This window comes from Babylonia areolata, chromosome 19, assembly GCF_041734735.1.
Source record: "Babylonia areolata isolate BAREFJ2019XMU chromosome 19, ASM4173473v1, whole genome shotgun sequence".
Classification (NCBI taxonomy): domain Eukaryota; kingdom Metazoa; phylum Mollusca; class Gastropoda; order Neogastropoda; family Buccinidae; genus Babylonia; species Babylonia areolata.
Genome location: NC_134894.1, coordinates 50,715,268 through 50,738,763, shown reverse-complemented (window position 1 = coordinate 50,738,763; position 23,496 = coordinate 50,715,268). Strand labels below are relative to the sequence as shown.

The window sequence follows — 23,496 nt, the reverse complement described above, 5'->3', positions numbered from 1 at the left end:
AATAAAAAAAATTACTATCTTGTTTGAGTAAAAGTGGATTTCTGTCAAGACTGGAAGATTTGGTCAGCGTATGCACCATGTCATCGGCGGGCAATCGATTCTCCAAAATAGTGAATGTCAAAACAGCCTACCATCAACAATCAAGTAATCTGTCAACCTAGCAATCAAGAAAAATCCAAATCAATCACTGGACCAACCAATTATTCAGTTCAATTATTCCTTTGACTCCACACACATTTCGCTAAATATAAGAAAGAAGTGGGAAAAAGAAAACAACAACAACAACAAAACCAAAAACAACAACAACAACAAAACCAAAAACAACAACAACAAAACAAAAACAAAAAACCCCAGCCATGTACATATCTGGGCATCAAAAGACCATGACCTATAATTTTGCACCCTGAAGAAACGTTTCGATGTGACACCCCTTAACAGTCAAGCAGTATATGGAGCGAGCAAGAGCAAATCGAAAAATCAATCGCTGGACCTACCATGCATGCAAACACACCAACAGTACTACTATCAGTACCTACATAGCAAACAACCCACACATTCTAAAGATGAACCGCTAAACATGAATTCTTAATAATACATTTACATACGGTAGATGGGGAAAATGAAAAGCTGATCGAAACGAAAATACAATGTTCCTGTGCACTGAAAGTTAGAAATCAAAATATAATGAACAAGAGAGTCAAGGCCTTCAAGACTCACTTGTGATACACTTAAAAAAAAAAAATCTAATAGTTAAAATGTGTTCCGTATTTGTTATTATAAAGCTTTGCGTTAAAAAAAAAGAAAAAAAAAAAAAGAAAGAAAAAAAGTCCTAACCAGATTCGAACCCCGCGTGTTCGGGTGAGAAGAAACTGCCTTATCCATTACACCATCGTGGCTCCTTAACTGACGTTCTAAAATTTAACATTTGAATATACTTTTTTAAAGGGCGATAAATCAGTTGCGGTATTAGCAGTGAGAACGCTGTTTAAATCATATTATTCTGGTGTATCTTGGGCGTTCAAAAATCTTTAAGGGCAATTAAAAATTCTTTTTAATGGCTATCGCCGCAATCACACTGCAACATTTAGCCGTTTTCACTAGATCTAGATAGATGTACAAGTTTAGTTACACCCGCCGGGAATGTAGTACGACACGGCTGATTCAATTTCTCTTTTATGTTCATTCTAGTTTTATAGTTTTAAAGTTGATATGAAAATTGAGTATTTTGTTAAACTAATAACATGTAGAGCCAAGTACAAGTACTTCTAAACGTCGTAAGAAGTGAAAAGGACTTCATTTTGAGAAAAGTCAAGACTGGAAATTTTTTCGTTTCATCATGATCAATTCAAGGGTATTAACTCGCATGGTTTATTATTTTTAACTGTGAATTCTGACTGATTCTGTGGATATTTTTATGGCAGTTTGGGGCATAATCCAGTAAGTGATGAGGCGTTCACAAATCTTTCTTTGAATAAATATTTAACGGTCTCCTTCTCCAACCTTCCATCACATGTTATCATGTATTGTCCATTGAATATAGGATTGAACGGGCAGGTCAACAACTTGAAACAAAATGGCGTCGTTCGTGTTCGTGAAGAATATGAGCACGCGCTTTGAATGTGTATAAATATGTGTACGCAATTGATTTTTGCCCATGACCTTCAGGGCTCAGCCAACAGATCTGTAAAGTCCACTCGTCGTATTGATTTTAGTATTTTCCGAAAAAGACCACTTGGGCGAATGAACATAGTGAAAGCCCTGTACATTGAGACACAAGCTTTTCATGTACTGGGTATATTTTCAAAATGTAATGTTCAAGATGAGAAAGATTAGTTTAAAGGAAATTAAGTCTCCTAGCATTAATTACAGAGTAATTTCCCTTTTTTACTATCTGCACCAAAACGTTTGCAAAATAAATATAACTTCATGCTAAGCAAAAGAAGTTCCTGTTTGAACAAAAAATGATAATAATGAGTGCTCTTGTTGTTGTGTCAGAATATCAGATCAAAGTGCCAAGTTTAGAGAATACAAAAAATATAAATATAACAGTAAATGCAGTTTGCATATAATTAGGCTTTATTTTTTATTTTTTTGTGCCCATCCCAGAGGTGCAATATTGTTTTAAACAAGATGACTGGAAAGAACTGAATTTTTCCTATTTTTATGCCTAATTTGGTGTCAACTGACAAAGTATTTGCAGAGAAAATGTCAATGTTAAAGTTTACCACGGACACACAGACACACACACACACACAGACAACCGAACACCGGGTTAAAACATAGACTCACTTTGTTTACACAAGTGAGTAAAAAATGCTGAAATAAACAGAAGTACCTTGGAAGATTTGGCTGAGGGGCACCCAAGGACATTTTACCACCAACAAGCCTAAAACAATATGTCAACAATAACTGCACATTTATTACATGGAGGCTCCGTACCATATGTTTATAAGTTCACATCATGCCTCTCACAAGTGTGTCATCAAGATTGCTAGTAATATCGATTTTTAATGTTTTTCCATTTTTCAGTTTGGTGATAATCTTTCCATTGGATGACCAGGTTGAAAGGGTAGCAGAGTGTTTATTCGCTCTCATTAATAAATCATAATTCACTTTTGTCAAGTCTTCTCCAATAGACACACCTGTTTGTTTGTGTTTTTTCCTTGACTCCAAAACACTCATCCTTTTCTGACGAGAGAAGAAGCACACGAGGATGGGGCGTGGCATCCCAGTTCCAGGCCGGCCGGAACGGTGCACATTTTCAATGTCTTCCACTGTCAGTGGAACTCCCACCTGCTTTGCGAAAATGTCTGTACATTTCTTTATGCAGTCTTCCACGGTCTCTGTCTTCCCCAGCTGTTCTTCTTTAACACCAAACACCCGCAGATTCCACTGGCGCCGATGTTGTTCGATATCATTTTGTACCAGATGTGATTGCCTATCTCCTTCTGTTGTTGCATCAGTTGAGTCCGTAAGTTGACATTTTCTTCTTTCAGTGTTTTCATGTCTTTATTCAGTCTATTATTATCTGTTTTCAATTTTTTTTTAAATCGCCTTCTAGTTTATCAACTTGTTCTGTCAGCTTCGCACTGATTTTGTCCATATCAATACAAATTTGTTTGATATCATCTTGTGCACGTGTAAGAACTTCTAACTTCTTATTTATTTCTTCCAGTTTCTCCTGAAGGGTCATACTGAAATCTTTGTCAGTGTCACACTCACTTACTTGTTTTTGCTTTTTCTTTTCTTGTTTTGTTTTCTCTTGACTTGGACTATCGTCACTCGCTGCTGATGAAGTACTTGATGGCTTTCTTTTTCCCCGGCCAGTTTTTGCAAAATATTTAGACACCGAGCTGCTCATGCTTCACAACTGTAACTAGCACCATTGCAGAGAAAACACACAGACACACAGAATCCATTAAATGTCACGGAATCTTCATCGGAAAAACAACAAAACAAACTGCACATCCGTTATTGTGCACGGAGTGCAACACTGCTGGCTCGCATGATGAAAAGAATCATCAGTGGAAACACTTCATACTGAAATGGAGAGCGAAGGAAACACCTTCGGTCTCTCTGGTGAGCGGAAGTTGAGTCCTTTTAGTACTTCTCCTGTATCTTTGTGTAATCGAGTTATAATTTTTCTTTCCCCCCTGGATTTTTCTAGACTACAAAAATATTTTGTGTTTCGCTCCCCCTCTTCAGTCCACTTTACTCTTGACCTAATCTGAGCTCCTTTTGCCTTATCCAACTGTAAGATTTCTACTTTTTGACTCACTTGTGTAAACAAAGTGAGTATGTTTTAACCCGGTGTTCGGTTGTGTGTGTGTGTGTCCGTGGTAAACTTTAACATTGCCATTTTCTCTGCAAATACTTTGTCAGTTGACACCAAATTTGGCATGAAAACAGGAAAAATTCAATTCTTCCCAGTCATCTTGTTTAAAACAATACTGCACGTCTGGGATGGGCACAAAAAAAGAAAGAAAAAAAGCCAAATTATATGCAAACTGAATTTACTGTTATATATATATATATATATATATATATATTTCTTTGTTTGTTTGTTTGTTTTGTTTTGTTCTCTAAACTTGGCACTTTGATCTGATATTCTGACACAACAACAAGAGCAGTCATTTTCATCATTTTTTGTTCAAACAGGAACTTCTTTTGCTTAGCATGGAAGTTATATTTATTTTGCATGTCTTTGGTGCAGTTAGTAAAAAAAGGGAAATTACTCTGTAATTAATGCTAGGGGGTTTAATTTGCATTAAACTGATCTTTCTCATCTTGAACATTACATCTTGAAAATATACTCAGTACATAAAAAGCTTGTGTGTTTTACTCTTAGTGTACAGGGCTTTCACAATGTTCATTCGCCCAAGTGGTCTTTTTCGGAAAATACTAAAATCAATACGACGAGTGGACTTTATAGATCTATTGCCTGAGCCCTGAAGGTCATGGGCAAAAATCAATTGCGTACACATATTTATACATATTCAAAGCGCGTGCTCATATTCTTCGCGAACGCGAACGACGCCATTTTGTTTCAAGTTGTTGACCTGCCCGTTCAATCCCATATCTAATCAACAATACACGATAACATGTGATGGAAAGTTGGAGAAGGAGACCGTTAAATATTTATTCAGAGAAAGATTTGTGAACGCCTCATCACTTACTGGATTATACCCCAAACTGCCATAAAAAATATCCACAGAATCAGTCGGAATTCACAGTTAAAAATAATAAACCATGCGAGTTAATACCCTTGAATTGATGAAACGCAAAAAATTCCAGTCTTGACTTTTCTCAAAATGAAGTCCTTTTCACTTCATACGACGTTTAGAAGTACTTGTACTTGGCTCTACATGTTATTAGTTTAACAAAATACTCAATTTTCATATCAACTTTAAAACTATAAAACTAGAATGAACATAAAAGAGAAATTGAATCGACCGTGTCAACCGGGTGTAACTAAACTTGTACATCTATCTAGATCCAGAGAAGACGGCTAAATGTTGCTGTGTGACTGCGGCGATTGCCACGTCTCCTTTACCGCGGACTTAATTGCCCTTAAAGATTTTTTGAATGCCCAAGATACACCAGAATAATATGATTTAAACAGCGTTCTCACTGCGAATACCGTAATCGATTTATCGCCCTTTAAAAAAGCATGTTTAAATGTTATATTTTTGCACGTGAGCTAAGGAGCCCCGATAGTGTTATGGGTAGGATTTTTTTTCTTTTTCTTTTAACCCGAAGCTTTACAATAACAAATACAGAACACATTTTAACGATTAGATTTTTTTTTAAAAGTGTATCACAAGTGAGTCTTGAAGTCCTTGCCTCTCTTGTTACTGATATGGATAAGATCTTGTTTTGTGCCAGTTCCAAATTTACTTTACCAGTGAAATATTTGGATACTAGTATAACTTCTCATTTGCTTTTGTTTGTTCCTGCGTTATAGAATACTTTCCCTCATCATTTTTAGTGAGGTGAGCTTCTTGTATACATATGATATCATAGCGCTTGTTTTTTAAATAGCGAAATATTGAACTTCTTTTGAATCTATTTTTCAGTCCTCTTACATTTATGGAAGTTATTCGTATCTTATCCATTTAATAGGTTTGTATTTAAAAAAAAAAAAAAAAATTATTTATTGTATATGATATCTAGTAAGGTTCGTACAAATATACCACATCTTTTATCGCATTCATTAATTGTAGTCCATTACTCGAAGCCGGGTTGTTAAGGGTCTGGAGGACAGGTTCGTACAAATATACCACATCTTTTATCGCAATCATTAATCGTAGTCCATTAGTCGAAGCTGGGTTGTTAAGGGGTCTGGAGGACTCAGGCAATGATACGAGTCGTTAGTCGCAAACCTCGTAATCTTCGTTGTCAGAGACTAGGAGCGAAGGCCTGTCAGACAGCCTACCATCGCGCCTTGCCTACTTGCCGGAGGTCTCCGGGCTGCTGGTCTCCCCTGACCGGCGACGTTTGGGCGTCTCCGAGCGACATTTGGGAGAAGAGCTGAGTTGCATAGACGAGCGGAGCATTGTCTGACGCACCTTAGAACGCCCTTTGGCCTGTTTGACAGTCTTTTTTCCCTGTTGCATTTTTACAATCTCTCTCACGCTGAATTCTACTGCTCTCATTCTCCCTTCTGTCACGACCACTCTCTCGTTCCTTTCTCTCATCATTCACACATTCGCTCTCATTTTGAGAAAGCTCTGCATTGTCAATGTCGCATTCTGGATCTCCCTGTTTGTGCCCTGAGCGCTTACAAGCTCTACAGACCACTTCTTTTGAACACTGTGAGGCGTGATGATCTTTCTCTAAACATTTAGAACAAATAACAGACTTTTAAACCAGCTTTTGTTCTTGTTGTTCTCTCTATCTTCTGACTCCGACCTTTTCCTCCCATTCTGAACTTGTACTTATATCAGTTCTGTCTGTCTGTCTGTCTGTTTGTTTTCAGTCTCGCTCTCACTCTCACCCTTACCGTCTCTGCTAAAATATTTTTGTTAATGATGTAAGGAGGCTGCTTTCGTGTGTTATAATTGTGTCGACATCATGAAAAATGTTCTTTTGCTATTTGTCCGTATACCATTTTTCATCATAGAAATTGTGTGTCTTATCCCGATTGATTTTTCGTGTTATACTCTTCCTAGCCCCCTCCCTTCTTTTTTTTCTATTTTCTTGTCTTTTCTTTTTCTTTCTTTTTTTCTGAGGGCAGGATGAAAAAAAAGCTGTACAAGCTTATTCTTTTACCCTCAATAAAGATCATTTTGACTTGACTCGACTCGACTTGACTCACACACACACACACACACACACACACACATACACACAAATGAGTCAATGAAAAATAAACAAAACAAAAAAGACGTTTCTAACAGCAGATGTTAACAAATTTTCGGAACAATCCCACAAGATTATCTTACGATATGAACTGACTGGGTTTCACAGTTTAGTATGTTGGGTGGGAAATGGTAATACTTACCCCGGCGGGGTTTGGGGGGGTGGGGGGGTGGTTTCATAGTGATTTTCTTGTGTGTTTTTAGGTCAGAAATTGTCTGCCAGCTTTAAATTAAGGCAGGGGGAGGGTGAATATATGCCATTTTTCCTTCTTTGGGCCTAGTAAATTACTTTTGGTGTGTTTTTTTTGCTTGAAACGGCAATATATTCACATATTTTACCACACAGTTAATTTATTATTTCTACAGAAAGGAATTAGAGTGAGCTATTCCACGAATGACTTTAAAACTGGATTGATGCCGTAATAGCGGCTTGTCACATGGTCAAATACTACAGGTGTACCGAAAATGCCCAACCTGGTTACAGGATGAAGGGTTTCTTTGTCAACGTGAGTTAACTGTATTTTAATCAGTATAATTAGCATGGTTTATGATCCAACGACCACAAGTGCCATATTGTAAACGAAATGGGGTGTTTGTTCTTTTCTTTTTCCAATGCATTTTTATGAAAGAAATCGCACTGTGTCAATCTGACTGGGGTTCATTTGTGGTTTGAATGTAGGGATGTATTGGTCGATTTTCCTTTTTAAACTATATAGATGAAGTCTGGGGGTATACCTGGTTGCAACGTCCACAGTGCCCACGTATTCAACATACATTCATTTTCTGTGTGTTAAACAGAGAAGTTAAAAGCGTGGACACACAAATTCTGCATCATTCACAACAAAAACAACTTCAAGACAAAGAAATAGTGACCGAACAAAGCAAAGCTCAGACCGAGAAATACGAAGTTTGATGTGTTGAACAAATTACACTGACAGATCTCCAACAGAAAAGGCAACGTTTTCTTCAAGAAACTTGTATTGAAAAAGAACCCTACACAGAAACCCATGAAAGTCTACGATTTCTCGCAATCCCACAATTTCTCTCACATTGCGAGAAATCGTAGTCGTTCCCCTTCCACGTTTCCTCTCAATTGCGAATGTGTGAGAAATCGTGAGAAGTCCCCTTCATTTTCATATTTTAAGAAATATTCCCTTTTACATCGGAGTTGGTGTTTTGTCATTTCCCAGTGCAAATCTTTGAGAAAAATGAGATAGAGAAAAAGAAACAAGAAATGGGGTAAACGACAACGACGATCATGATAATGACACTGACGTTAGCAATCACATAAACAATAGGCGGTGAAGGCACAGTACTGGTTTAAAAAAAGCGTGAATGTGTGTGTATGTCTGTGAGTGAGTGAGTGAGTGTGTGTGTGTGGTGGTGGTGGTGGTGGTGTCTTTGTGTATGTGTGTTTACTTGGCTGGTTGATTTGATCTTCTTTCACTCTGACTTTAGAAATATTTTCATGTTCTAAGTGTCTTCTATAAGACTGATAATCTGTTTTCAGTGCAGTCTTGCATGCGAAAGGATGCTGACACAAATAAATGAACAAATGAGCAAGAATGAAATGAAGAACGTTCTAAATAAATATGGCAGAAAAGGTTGCATCTCAACAAACATCAAAAGTATTTGGTCCACTTTTCACGCGCCCTACGTGTGGGTAAAGCATTGTGAAACACCTTTTTTGTTTTATTTTTTACTATTACATTTATGTAGAAAGTTGAATCATCTTGATGTTATTGCCAACATCCAGGAAAGATTCGGTTAAAGTTATATTATATTATATTATATTATATTATATTATATTATATTACATTTCTGTTTGAGTTTCCACATTGCCTGAATTTCGTTGTTTGCTATGGAACCTGATGTTGATTTTGAGGTTGATGCATTGCACTGATCTATCTTAAGTGAAATATGATAAATAGTTGTGTCTCAATGTCATTGCTGTTCATGTCTTTGCTAACGCCACTTCAATTATCATAATCATCCTTGTCGTCGCCCCCCTTTTTTCAGTCCTTTCTTTTCTCTCTCTCTCCCTCTAATTTTTCGCTGATATTTGCTTTGGGAAAAGACATGAAACTAACTCCGATGATAAAGAAAATATTTTTGATAAAAATGTAGCCGTGTACCGAGTGGTTACTGAAGGGTACGGCACAAAAGACTTAACTAAATATGATTAATTGAAGGATAGACAAGATCCCACGCACAGGCCAGGAACATATAGAGGCCAGTCACAAATGGGGTTTTCTATTGGTTTATTTACAATATTCTAAAAGAAGAAGACTAAGAAGAAGAAATAATGAGAAGAAGACAACTAGGAGAAGACTATGAGAAGAACTAAAAGAGAAGAAGACTAGAAGAGAACTAGTCTAAGAGAAGACAGTGCCTGGAATGACACAAACAAATGTCATTAGCACAACATGTCTGCACAAGTGAATAATAAAGCGCATGTACACATTTTACATGGAAAGACTATCACTCGGGTTTGAGATACGCAACAACATAATGCATATGTGTGAAGACCAAACGCTGACATCAAATGACATTTCTAATACATTTAAATAGTGCAGTTAAAGTGATTGAAGCGATGCTGACTTGGTGAAAGTACACTGACAGTATAGATTAGATAAAGCTTATACTGTGTCAAAGTGACTCAAATGAATCAGTTTATCATGTTGCACTATACTGGAGTAAGCTGTATAGGAGAGAGCATGATAACTAAATTACAGTTAACAGACTGATACATATCAGGTGGTTTTCACCAATAACTGATATTAATCCAACACTATCTTGAAATCACAACAGCAGAATACTACACACATCTTAGAGTACTGAGCACACTGTAGCAGTACAACTGATATTAGTGTGAAAGATAATACCTGAATAACAAACAAGATAGAGAATCAGTGGCTTAGATATAATACTGGCAAACTGATAGACCAGATAGTAAGTGAAGAACCACCATGGCTTAACCATTAAGTGGTGAATGAACTTTACGCACTCACTAGAACATTCTGGAACAAACTATCTGTGTCGAGAGACGTCACTGACTGTGACGTTAAGAATCAAATGGAACACTGCTCCATGCAGATGACGACATGGCAATTATTTAGATCAGTCATAGCCGATCTGTGACTAACTTGTCAAAGCAATAACTGAACAAAGAATTAACTGAACAAAGCAATAAATGAACATACTCATATAAACACAAGTACTGTGTCAAATAATACAATTTACAAATCAACACATTCTACACACTAGTACTTACAGCCATACGTAGCGAGATGTTGCTGTTGTGGGAACAACACTGACCACTACACGGCAAGAGACAAAGAGAGCAGGTGCTGGCCGCGGCTGGCTCGGGTGTGGAAGTGACCACTCATCACCCGCTCGGCCAATTTATACAAATTAGGCGAACTACAAAGACAATCACGTGGGCTGCAAACCAGATCGTCACTAATCTGAAGAAATCTGATGAGAACTGTGCTTGTTACAAGGTGTTCAGTGACAGATTTCTAGATGATTACTGAACCGATTTGCATCGGATAAGTTGCAAAAGAAAGAGCTCAACGCCTACTTTATAATGAGTGTAAAATGAAGTGTTGATTATTTAAGATGAATTTATAATCTTAATTTAAGTCACCTGAACAGGGTCAGTTTTAACGAGCTCGTCGCTGAAAATTACAAACTGCGTTAAATCAGTTTCACGTAGGCGAACATAAATGGAATAGATTTAAAGATGGAATTAAGACGATTCTGCCAGTATATAATACTAGTAGTTTACTGATCTGACAAAAGAGCTATTAATTAAATACTGTGGAACAGAAACACAAGTTTGCTCTCAGCCAATGACGTATCGCGACGCGACACTGGTGGAGCAGTCAGCAGGTGGTCTGGCCAGGACAAAATGATGTAAGCAGAGTGACGTCACATATTCTGTGCAAGGGTTAGGAGAGAAAACGTCGTCTGCTCTGGCTTGTGCGTGAATAGTGTTGGAGCAAGCATAGCGCGCTTGGTCACACCTCCCCCCATCTTTTGAAAACCATCGTCCGCGATGGTTAATTAAAAGTAATTCTTGTGTGCAGACTTAGCTGAGCATCAAACAAGAATTATTGGGCAGGTAAGGGAGATAATTTTGCTGATAACTGATAGCTAAGTGAATGTGAAATGACTGCAACCTTCTTAGGAACAACACCCTACTTCTATATTTAAAGTGGCTTTAGCCAGGTTAAGTTAAGAGTTTGGACTTAGTCGAATGCATCCTAACTTAACTTTGAACACTTTGATATAGAGAAGGGGTCCCAATTTGGTAAATACACTATGAAGATGGAAAGCATTCATTTGTGTGCCTATCAATCTATCTCATATCACTGTCAGATGCGCATGTAAACAAGCATACATTTAAATGATGTATAAAAGCATAGATTATAGCATGAATTACTGTAGCATGTTCATAGACATACTTTTTGCATTGCTAAGACCTTGTGACAAGCTAGATCACAGGTTAAATTAAGCAAGAAAAGAAATAAAATAACATGAAACATGAATTTGTGCAGAAATATCTGAAATGAAAACAAAATTAAAGCATGAACAGGAACATGAAAAACAAAATCAGCATTGCCTCAGTTCAGCAAGAATAACAAAAATGAAACATGAGTGTTTTTGCAGTGTCACTGTTCTGGCTGTTAAATGTTTGACATCAGTCTCCTCACATGCTCAGTGGTGGCCTGGATGCCAGTCGTGTGGATCGCCTAGGGGTGGGATCTGGTGTTAGTGGAGGTGGTTCTGTTACAGCTTGCCGGGTTGATGTCCTGGGTCTTGGCATGGGCCTGTCCAGCCACACACCACTGTCACTGTCAGTGTCAGTGTCAGTCACTTTGTCGCCCTGGTGGTGCAGTGGGACCAGGTGAGTTGGCGTGACTACAGGTGGTGGTTGTTGGCTGGACTTCTGCAATGCAGGGCTGACGACAGGTGGGGACACCTGTGGGACCACAGCGTCAGGTGTGGTGCTGTGGTGCCTCCGTCTGCGTCTGCGGTTTCTTGGTGCTGCTGCAGAGGAAGAAACTGACCTTGTTTCCAATGACTGGGTCTGGATGCAGGCAGGCTGGGTGGTGTTGCTGCTGGATGGGCCACTGGAGAAGTGTTGCTCCAGGTCATGGTACATGCCAGGCCAGTAGGCCTGGGGTCGCAGCATCTCTGCAGCCTGCTGGAAGCCTTGGTGCCCCGTGCGGTATTGTATGGATGACAGGACCTGGGGGCGGAGCTTGCTGGGAAGCACTAGCTGCTCAGACGACCCAAGCTTAGGGTCCATCACCCGTCGATGCAGGACACCCTTCCTGCAGATCAGTCTGTCATGCTGCTGGGTCAGCACATTGGTCTGCCAGTTGGAGCTGAGGGCTGGTGTGGCTGGCCATGCAGACAGGACTGGCCCAATGGTGGGGTCAGCAAGCTGAAGTCTGCGCAGCTCTTCTGGTGGCAGCTTGGGTCGCAAGTGCAGTTCGCTGGGGGGAGGTGTCTTGTTGGCAGTGACATGCTGCTTGTTGACCGCATGTGTGGTCAGTCGTCTCCCCTTAGATGTGGTTGGTTGTCTGTCTTCAGCCTTTGATTGCCTGTCCTCAATGTAGCGCCGCTTGTGCCGACACTGGTGCTCTGTGTGGCCAGACCTCTCACACCAGACACAGTGTGGAGGGTCTGGGGTGTGGTCAGTAGCACAGTGTTGAGGACGAAGCGCTGGTTTTGGAGGATGTGGGTCATGTGCTGGCATGGGTGACTGCTGCTGTTGTCTCTGCAGGCTGGTGACCTCAGCTGTGAGTGTGGCCAGATGGGCTTCCAGGCGGACAACAGTGGTGTTGTCTATGCCGGGGCAGATGTTGTAGGTGTGGCTGTCCTCCCGCAGCCATTGCAGGGCCTCCTTCTTTGCTGCCTTGAAGGTGGTGTGAGGGTGGTCACGAATGAAGCGTCTGACATCGCGCCTGAGTGCAGCTGGCTGAAGGCCTCTGGCGAAGGCGTCGTGGAGGATGGCTTGTGGCACCTGCATCACCCCATCTTCGGCCTTGTTGACCTTGGTCCATAGGTGCCGAAGATGGGATGCGTAGTCGATCACCGTCTCCTTGGGCTGCTGCTGTCTGTTGAAGAACGCAGTGGCAAGGTCGGTGGCGTCTCGCTGCTCTCCCCAGTTCTCCTCAATGATGTGAAGGATCTTGGCTGGGGTGTCCACTTCTGTCGCTGGCAGCCTGACGATCTGCTGGCGACATGGGCCTGCAAGGGCTGATATCAGCCAGAGAGAGGCTGTCGCGTCATCCAGGGGCTGTAGCTGGAGAATCAGTCTGGCCTCACTGATGAAGTCGTCGACCTCACTGCTGCCTTCCTCACCGGATAGCGTCGGGAGTTTGGGCAGGAAGTCAGTTGAAGCCATCTTGATGTGGGCGACGTTTCTTCTTGTGGACTTGATGTACCTGCTGCACTGTCTTCTCTCTTCTCCTATGTCTAACTATCCCTATGTGACTGTTAATGCAACCTCTTGTCCCTGTACGATCCTAGCTCACAGTGCCAAGTATGTGATAGAGATTAGCTTGGCTAGGAGCTGTGATTTATTATTAGAGATATTTAGAGACTTTGCACATCCTATACTCACAGCGCCAAGTTGTAATAAGGTACACTTGGTGGTAAAGGGCTGTGGTTTAGGGATGGATTGAATTTGGTTAAAATTGAAACCTTAAAGGGAATAATTGGACTATTTTATAATGGATCTTTATCCTGTCGGCGACGCCACTTTTGTAGCCGTGTACCGAGTGGTTACTGAAGGGTACGGCACAAAAGACTTAACTAAATATGATTAATTGAAGGATAGACAAGATCCCACGCACAGGCCAGGAACATATAGAGGCCAGTCACAAATGGGGTTTTCTATTGGTTTATTTACAATATTCTAAAAGAAGAAGACTAAGAAGAAGAAATAATGAGAAGAAGACAACTAGGAGAAGACTATGAGAAGAACTAAAAGAGAAGAAGACTAGAAGAGAACTAGTCTAAGAGAAGACAGTGCCTGGAATGACACAAACAAATGTCATTAGCACAACATGTCTGCACAAGTGAATAATAAAGCGCATGTACACATTTTACATGGAAAGACTATCACTCGGGTTTGAGATACGCAACAACATAATGCATATGTGTGAAGACCAAACGCTGACATCAAATGACATTTCTAATACATTTAAATAGTGCAGTTAAAGTGATTGAAGCGATGCTGACTTGGTGAAAGTACACTGACAGTATAGATTAGATAAAGCTTATACTGTGTCAAAGTGACTCAAATGAATCAGTTTATCATGTTGCACTATACTGGAGTAAGCTGTATAGGAGAGAGCATGATAACTAAATTACAGTTAACAGACTGATACATATCAGGTGGTTTTCACCAATAACTGATATTAATCCAACACTATCTTGAAATCACAACAGCAGAATACTACACACATCTTAGAGTACTGAGCACACTGTAGCAGTACAACTGATATTAGTGTGAAAGATAATACCTGAATAACAAACAAGATAGAGAATCAGTGGCTTAGATATAATACTGGCAAACTGATAGACCAGATAGTAAGTGAAGAACCACCATGGCTTAACCATTAAGTGGTGAATGAACTTTACGCACTCACTAGAACATTCTGGAACAAACTATCTGTGTCGAGAGACGTCACTGACTGTGACGTTAAGAATCAAATGGAACACTGCTCCATGCAGATGACGACATGGCAATTATTTAGATCAGTCATAGCCGATCTGTGACTAACTTGTCAAAGCAATAACTGAACAAAGAATTAACTGAACAAAGCAATAAATGAACATACTCATATAAACACAAGTACTGTGTCAAATAATACAATTTACAAATCAACACATTCTACACACTAGTACTTACAGCCATACGTAGCGAGATGTTGCTGTTGTGGGAACAACACTGACCACTACACGGCAAGAGACAAAGAGAGCAGGTGCTGGCCGCGGCTGGCTCGGGTGTGGAAGTGACCACTCATCACCCGCTCGGCCAATTTATACAAATTAGGCGAACTACAAAGACAATCACGTGGGCTGCAAACCAGATCGTCACTAATCTGAAGAAATCTGATGAGAACTGTGCTTGTTACAAGGTGTTCAGTGACAGATTTCTAGATGATTACTGAACCGATTTGCATCGGATAAGTTGCAAAAGAAAGAGCTCAACGCCTACTTTATAATGAGTGTAAAATGAAGTGTTGATTATTTAAGATGAATTTATAATCTTAATTTAAGTCACCTGAACAGGGTCAGTTTTAACGAGCTCGTCGCTGAAAATTACAAACTGCGTTAAATCAGTTTCACGTAGGCGAACATAAATGGAATAGATTTAAAGATGGAATTAAGACGATTCTGCCAGTATATAATACTAGTAGTTTACTGATCTGACAAAAGAGCTATTAATTAAATACTGTGGAACAGAAACACAAGTTTGCTCTCAGCCAATGACGTATCGCGACGCGACACTGGTGGAGCAGTCAGCAGGTGGTCTGGCCAGGACAAAATGATGTAAGCAGAGTGACGTCACATATTCTGTGCAAGGGTTAGGAGAGAAAACGTCGTCTGCTCTGGCTTGTGCGTGAATAGTGTTGGAGCAAGCATAGCGCGCTTGGTCACAAAAAGAAAGGGGACATCCCACGATTTCTCACACATTGAGAGAAAACGCGGGAGGGGAAAAACCACGTTTTCACGCAATCCCTCTGAAAGTGGGATTGCGAGAAATCGTGGGCTTACAATCCATTTACTACAATAGTTACAGGATCATTTTGGAGAAACCACCATTGCCACATGCATTAAAATGAAAGATTGTGACTATCAGATTAACAGCTAATAAAAAAAAAAGAAAAGAAAAGAAAAAAGATATCAAACATTTTCGAAAAGATACAAACAGTGACGACTAAACAAACATAAACCCCCAAACAAACAAACAAAACAAATCCTTCAAACAGCTGCTTCACTCCCCTTCTCAAACATCAAGGCCATGGACACATCGAAAAGAAGACCAGCCGTACAGTTCAGGCATTGCTAGCCTGGTCAAAAACATAGAAAAACCTCCAACGTCCGCCAGATTCATTTTAATACACTGTTTCTGAAGAAAAACAGATTGTGAACTGGAGTGCTAATCTTCGCCAAGAACTCACCAAGCAGCGAGATTAAGGGGTCCTTATATTACTATTACAGTTAGGTTTGGGAGAAGAAGTTATTCAAGTCATTACTTAAAGTATTTTGTTGATCATTTGAGAAAACTGGAGTTCTCTTCTCCACATGCTGAAGTAAAAAAAAAAAATAAAAAAAAGAAATGGAGCAGTGTTCAGCACTGACCCAAAGTATTGTCACTGAATGTATGACTCCAACCAGTTGTGTACGGTTTGTAGCAAAGTGGAGCACATCATCAACATTGTTAATGGGAACGGCACCTTCCATAGTATGGGGATGATAGCTGCTGTCACTCTTGACAACAGTAGCCTAGTCATCAAAAGGGAACGACCTGTCACCGCTGAGAAGGCGTAAGCTACCTGGAAAATTCCAGTGAAAATATTTCGTTCTTCCAACTCTCAGCTGAAGTTAGAATATCGTCTTGTTGAAGCTGGTCACACTGCCTAAACATATCCCTTGATCTGCTGTAGAAAGGGTCACGGCCACGACGCTCTCCACAGCCAGGCTGGCCAGGAACAATGCCGGCAGTGTGTGAAGGATGAAGCTCCTTCACATTTCTGCCCATGATTGACATGAACTCCGCACAAATGAGTTGTGTGTTCACAACTCTGCACTTCTTGTCATACTAACCAAACATAAACATGACTATCTTCTCTTATGTTTTGGTCAGGTTCTTTCTGCTACAACAGCATTGTGATTTCAGCCAAAGGGTGCTCGATGGTATACTATATGAATAGTTTTTGTTTTGCCCATTCTTATTGTAGCCAAGTGCTCAATACGACTGGCTACTAACCGTGGCTCATCTTACAGCACAAGCTGAAAGCTGAGCTATAGCAGACGCCTTTTTCGCAAATAACCAGCAGGTCTTCAATGACTTGCACAGAATGTGTGACGCCATTCCTGGTTTGAATGCAAAGCCCATTCTGAACCAATTCTCTAAACATTTATTAAATCAAGTCTCTGTATCGTTCACTGTAATATTATATTTGTTGTGCTTACACACACACTTTGATCAGTTAGGAGCATGCTGATTTCAGTTTAATCATTCGTCAGTCTAAAGATTTCAACTGACGCTAAGCTTACGTAATTTTATCCTTCTTGTCACACAACGTCACTGTACGCCATTGGGTGAGCTGAAATTTGTGTTTGTGCTTCACCGTATTTAATTAAATATCTCTTTTGTCGAATCAGTAAACTACAAGTATTATATACTGGCAGAATCGTCGCAATAATTCCATCTTTAAATCTATTCCATTTGTTTTTGCCTACTTTAAACTGATTTAATGCAGTTTGTAATTTTCAGCAACAAACTCACTAAAACTGATCAGTTCATGTGACTTAAATTAAGATTATAAATTCACCTTAAATAATCAACACTCCATTTTATACTCATCATAAAGTAGATATTGAGCTCTTTCTTTTGCGACCTATTCGACGTAAATCGGTTCAGGAATCATTTAGAAATCTATCATTGAACACCTTGTCACAAACACAATGCTAATCAAATTTAGGGGGATTTGAGCCAGTTCACTTCATGGGCCATGCTGGCGTCAGTGCAGTTTGCTTACTTGCTTAAGTAGATGGAGTGGGTGATCACTGGTCACTTTTCCACCTGGCCAGTAACTGGCTAGAGCCTGCTCTCTCTCTCTCTCTCTCTTGCTGTGTCGGAAGCAGTGTGTGTGTGTGTGTGTGTGTTCCTGCAACAGCTAGCATCATCGCCATATCGCTATAAGTACTGTGTGTAGAATGTGTTGATGATCTGTAAATTGTCCAACACATTGCTTGTGTTCATATGAGTATGTTGATTTTGCCCTAGTTTGGTTTATTTGTTCAGTTATTGCTTTAACATGTAGTCACAGCTCAGCTATAATTGATCTAAATAATAACCGTGTCGTCATATGCTCGTAGCAGTGTTCCATTTCATTCTTTTTGAACGTCAGTTGGTGATGTCTTTGCCCACTGATAGTTTATTTGACTATTCCAGAATGTTCTAGGGAATGACACATTCTTTCTGGTAACTTATCCCGCTTCAGCAGAGGAGATTTAAATGTTGAGCACAAGCTTAGTTATGTTGATATTTGGCTTTGATGTAATGGATTACTTGTGCAAGTTCATTCACCACTTAATGGTTAAGCCATGATGGTTCTACCAATCTTTGTATTAAGCACTGACAATCTGGTCTCTCAGTTTGCCAGTATAATATCAAAGCCACTGATTCTATTATCTTTTTTTTATTATTCATGTATTATTTCACATGCTGATATCAGTTATGCTGCTACAGTGTTTTACTGATTCTCAGTACTCTAAGATGTGCGTAGTATTCTGTTGTGATTACAAGACAGTTGTCACGGACAAGGAGGGTTGTGTGTGCGTGTGTGTAAACGCTGCCACTTATGGTAGACCCCTCTCCTTGAAGCTCTCCCGCGTGCTCCATGTAACTAAGGAAGTCTATGGAATGCACGTGCTGCACTGGAAAACATGACGTGCAGATTTCCGATTTGTGAGTTATGGAAAGTTTTCTTCGTTTGGAAAACCAGCACCATTAGTCAGTGGAGCAAGACACTTGGCCAGGTCTACAAGTGTAGGGTCCTATGGAGAGACGCTCAGCCGGTATTTTGGCCGGAGCTCAGAAACCGTTGAGGTATTCATTCATTGATCTTAGTCTTGCATTGATAAAATGATCTTGCAATTTGTAGTATTTGTTGTACAGCCGTCCGAAAATATACGTATCTGTATTATTAGTCGCTTTTGCTCTTCATGTGTTTGTTACCTGAATTTTTTACTGTCTGACGTTACATGTGCTTAATCTCTCATTTTCGTCGTAGAGTTATTTCCTAGTCTGGAACGTTACCAGTTTGCTTGAAACTGACACGTGTTTTTTTGCTCGAGTGTTTGATTATTCTCTAATTCGGTATTACTTTCACTCTAAATTTAGTTTCAAATTACCTCACGTATTCTGTTTAATGTGCTAGAATTACTATTTCTCCCAGTTCTGAATGTGGAAACAGTGAAGTAAGGTCTAGCCTACATTTGTTTGCGAGATTATTTTCCGTGGATTTGTAAACTACTTCGGAAATTAATATTTCGTAGAAAGACTGGAAAACTGTTAATTTGTTCAGATAGTTTTGCCAGTAAACCATGATGGGATTTAAGGGGAGTGAATGAGTCACTGTCCATAATGTAACGTAGTGCTATTGTGATTCCCCTTCCGCCCCGAGATAGTGGGCGGCGGCGGAATCCTACCAAAATCGTGGATAATTCACTAGAACTTAGCCGCAGATTCTCGGTTTTTGTCTAGGGAACTCCATTCTCCCTGTGTGGAGACCCGACTTCATCCCCGCTGTTTGAGTGGCCGTCTTCCGCCTGGGGAGCTCGAGCGTCGCTGGTGGACGTGTTTCCCCAAGCCAACACCAGAGGCCACCTTCCAAGACAACGAACTACGAACTGTGTGGTGCCAGTTTCTATCTCCCCCCCCCCCCATACCTAAGCTGAGTATTACTGGAAAAAAGACAAACTGTCACAGAAGAGGGTGACGAAGGGAAAATTGTGGGTGTTCCTCAGTGGAAGAGGAAAACGAACAGACCTTTCTTTGTGGTGTCTAATTAAGTATTGTATCGTGTCTGTGATTTTTTTGTTAAAGTATTTGGAGTTAATGTTTTGTATCTGTTTATTCAAGGCTTTTGTTTGGATAAAGGTGAGAGCGTGAGAGAGTTGGCCATAACTTTAGTTTGAAAAGTTGCACGCGACAATTGGCGAGCCTGCCAGGATCCTTTCTTGGATAGTAGTATCTGAATTCATTTTTGTCACTGGCCACTTTCCTCGTTCACTACTCACCCCCATCTTCCAATCTTAATTACATTATCATAATGAATTGACAGGCAGCTGTAGGTGTTTGGAGTGGACTTGGGTCCGTAGGTTACCAGTTAGTTTACATTTGTACATTACTTCATTCTTTAGTGTATGATATTGGTCATTCATTGATTGCATGGAACTTCGTTCTGGCCGCAAGATTAGCGTCATGGCAGAAAGTAGGCAGGATCGTATTTCACGGTGGCGCAGTTTCGCTGCTGAGTTAGAGGTTCCCAGGGAGCAAGTTGCTGAGTTTGTTGCTAGTCAAATGCTTAAGGAGGATGAGGCTGCAGAGAAAGAAGAAAGGGCTCATCAGAGGCAGCTGGAATGGGAAGAAGAGCAGCGGCGGAAACAGTTTGAATGGGAAGAAGAGCAGCGGCAGAAACAGCTGGAATGGGAGGAGGAGCAACACCAACAACAGCGTGAAGAGCATTCCCTCCGGCTTGAGGTTCTGCAGAGGGAGAAGAAAGGGAAGAATTATGGCAACAGTATGGTTATGGATCAGGTAGAGGGAGAGTCTGACACTGACGACGACCGTGGATTTCGCCCCAGCCTTCCAAAGTTCGATGACAGTAAGGGTGACATTTCGTCTTGGTTGAAGAGGTTTGAGCGTGTCGCTACTCTGTACGGATGGAAGAAGAGCACCTGGGCGACTCGAGTTTCTACTCGTCTCACTGGTAAGGCCAAGGATGTCTACAACAACCTGAGCGACGCTGACGCGGGTGACTACAATAAGCTGAAGGAGCAACTTTTAGCTCGTTACCAATTGAATGCAGAGACGTATCGTCGTTTCAGGAACTGTAAAAGAAAAGACAATGAAACTTTTGTGCAGTTTAGTGCCAGGTTGCAGGACAACTTAAAGCAGTGGCATGAGCAATCAGATTCCTGATCTGAAACAATTGATTCTCCTTGAGCAGTTCTTACAATCTTTGCAAGCTGACATGGCCGCCTACGTGATGGAGAAGCAGCCACAGTCTCTGGAAGAAGCTGTCGCATCAGCTGAAGTTTACTTCATGGCTCATAGGGGTGTGAGGAAGTTTCTTCAGCCGGTAGGTCTTAGTGGTAATGCTTCAGCGGGGCAGGATAAGTCCAAGGTGGGTGGAACTAAGAGCGAGTCTGGGAATCCCTCTGTTAAGACTTGTTTCATCTGTCAGTCACCTAAGCACTTGGCTAGAGACTGTCCCAGGAAAGGGAAATCGGCGGGCGCAGTACAGCATCAAAGGACAGAGGTCAGGCAATCAGTTCAGGTGCCTACTCTCTGCACGCCATGTAGAGAGCAGGAATACGATCCACACTGTCTGGTCGTGGTCGAAGGCAAGGCAGTACCAGGACTGCGTGATACAGGGTCTCATGTCTGTGTCGTGAAGAAGTCTCTCATATCTGATTGTCATCTTACCGGCAGGCAACTTGAGGTTTCTATGGCCGAGAAAGACATCAAGCGGCACTATCCAATCGCTGTGGTTGGATAGAGTCCGTTTTTCACAGGTCAGGTTGAGGCTGTAGTTATGGAGACTCCAGTGGTTGATTTCATAGTTGGGAATCATGCTCGGTTGGAAGATCAAAAAATTTTGCCAGTGTATGGTACACCCAAGGAAATCTCTGTAGTCACTCTTGCTCAGGCAGCAGAGAAGAGGCAACCTTCTACTTTGCGGGTGGCATCTCCAGGTCTCGAGACCGTGACGCCAGAACAGTTGAAGGAACTACAGAAAGGTGATCCTGGATTGAAGTCTTTGTGGGAGGCAGCCGATCGTAGAGACGTTAGGGTTTCTGGTCGTACAGGCGAGGATCCTTCAGGTGGAGGAAGGGTATTCTGTACCGTGAGTACCGTCAGGCGAAGACTGAGTACAGTCAAGTTGTGGTCCCTGCACGGCTTAGACAGGGAGTAATGAAACCGGCTCATGAATCACCTATGGGGGGTCATCAAGGAGGAAAGAAGACTCTGGACAGGATTTGGAAACAGTTTTTCTGGCCTGGTATGTGTGCGGATGTTCGCCGATTTGTTTCGTCCTGTGACCAATGCCAAAAAGTCTCACCAAAACCTCAGAAGGTACCTCTAGTGAAGATGCCTCTGATTGACACTCCTTTCGAGCGGGTAGCAGTTGACCTTGTTGGGCCGATTACTCCTGCGTCAGGGTCAGGGAACCACTATATCTTGGTGGTTGTGGATTACGCCACTCGGTACCCCGAGGCCGTTCCTCTTAAGACCGTTGAAGCTACCACGGTTGCTGAAGCGCTGTGGGAGGTCTGGACTCGAGTTGGTGTGCCATCTGAGATTTTAACCGATTGCGGAACCCAGTTCATGAGCGATGTAATGAAGCAGATGGAGAGATTGTTGTCCATCCGTGGGTTGGCAACAACTCCTTACCATGCTCAAGGAAATGGGCTGGTAGAGCGGTACAACGGCGTTCTGAAGACTGCGTTGCGGAAGCTTACTCAGAAGCCAAAGCAATGGGATCGGTATATCCCTGCACTGCTCTTTGCTTACCGGGAAGCGACTCGGGAGAGTTTGGGGTTCTCACCATTTGAGCTCCTGTACGGAAGAACAGTACGAGGGCCTTTGTCTGTCTTGCGCCACCTGGGGATAGATGAACACACTTCTGAAGAAGTTCGCACTACTGCAGAGTACGTAGTAGACTTGAGGAACCGTATCGAGGAAACCTGTGAGTTGGCACGCAGGAATTTGGCTGCAGCTTCTCAGAGACATGCTGAGGGTTTTAACAGGAAGTCTCAGAATCGTGTGTTCTCCCCTGGTGACAAGGTACTACTGCTTTTACCCCAGAGACATAACAAATTACAGTTGTGCTGGCAGGGTCCCTTCGAGGTGTTGGAGAGGAAGGGAGAAGCTGACTATAAGATTCGGATGGGAGGACAGGACAAATTGTACCATGCGAATCTGCTGAAGAGGTATGTGGAAAGACAGGCGGACTCTGCTTCTTGTGAAGTTCCGATGGTGGCTGTTGCTGTCATAGAGGAGACTGAACCAACTTCTGTCGCTGACAGGGAGTTGCCTGTGCCCAGTCTGGTGGCTGAGGAAATAGCTGACTTGAACTTTGGACCAGGTCTGAATGACAAACAGAAAGAGGAAGTTTTGACAATTGCTCGTCGGCATGAGAAGGTCATCACGGATGTACCGTTGCAGACGAACTTGGCAGAGTTTGACATGACCGTAGAGACAGCAAAGCCGGTGCGAGTAAAACAGTACCCTTTGCCCCATGCCAAAGTGGAGATCGTCAAGCAAGAGGTAGAGACCATGAAGACGCTTGGGGTGATAGAGCCTGCTGCATCTCCCTATGTGGTGTGTCCATCGAGATCGATGACCATCGTTGTCATCCAGCTGGGGGATGGGGGGAGGGTGGTGGTGGGGTGGGGGGGAGAATGCTCATGAATCTATCTGGCTGAACAGTCCAATCTGCGCACGAAATGTTCGCTGACAGTTGGGGCAGACAAAGACAGGCATATCATTGTCAGGGAGCTTGTTTGCCCGTGACTTTCTGGCCTGCCTCTTCTGAACAGCTGCTGCAGTCCTGTTGGCCTCGCACAACTTGGCGCCTTTGTGCACAGC

At 41.6% G+C, this 23,496-nt stretch overlaps 1 protein-coding gene across 1 annotated transcript in view; it reads left to right on the top strand.

Moving 5' to 3' along the window:
• Positions 1-23,355, top strand: part of LOC143294197 (uncharacterized) — a 25,027-nt gene extending 1,672 nt beyond the window's left edge. The window contains 4 exon segments of the mRNA XM_076605628.1: positions 19,384-20,811; positions 20,852-21,028; positions 21,404-21,752; positions 21,755-23,355. Coding sequence (XP_076461743.1) covers positions 20,104-20,811; positions 20,852-21,028; positions 21,404-21,752; positions 21,755-23,319 — 2,799 coding nt within the window. The 5' untranslated portion in view covers positions 19,384-20,103 and the 3' untranslated portion in view covers positions 23,320-23,355.
• The last annotated feature ends 141 nt before the right edge of the window (positions 23,356-23,496 follow it).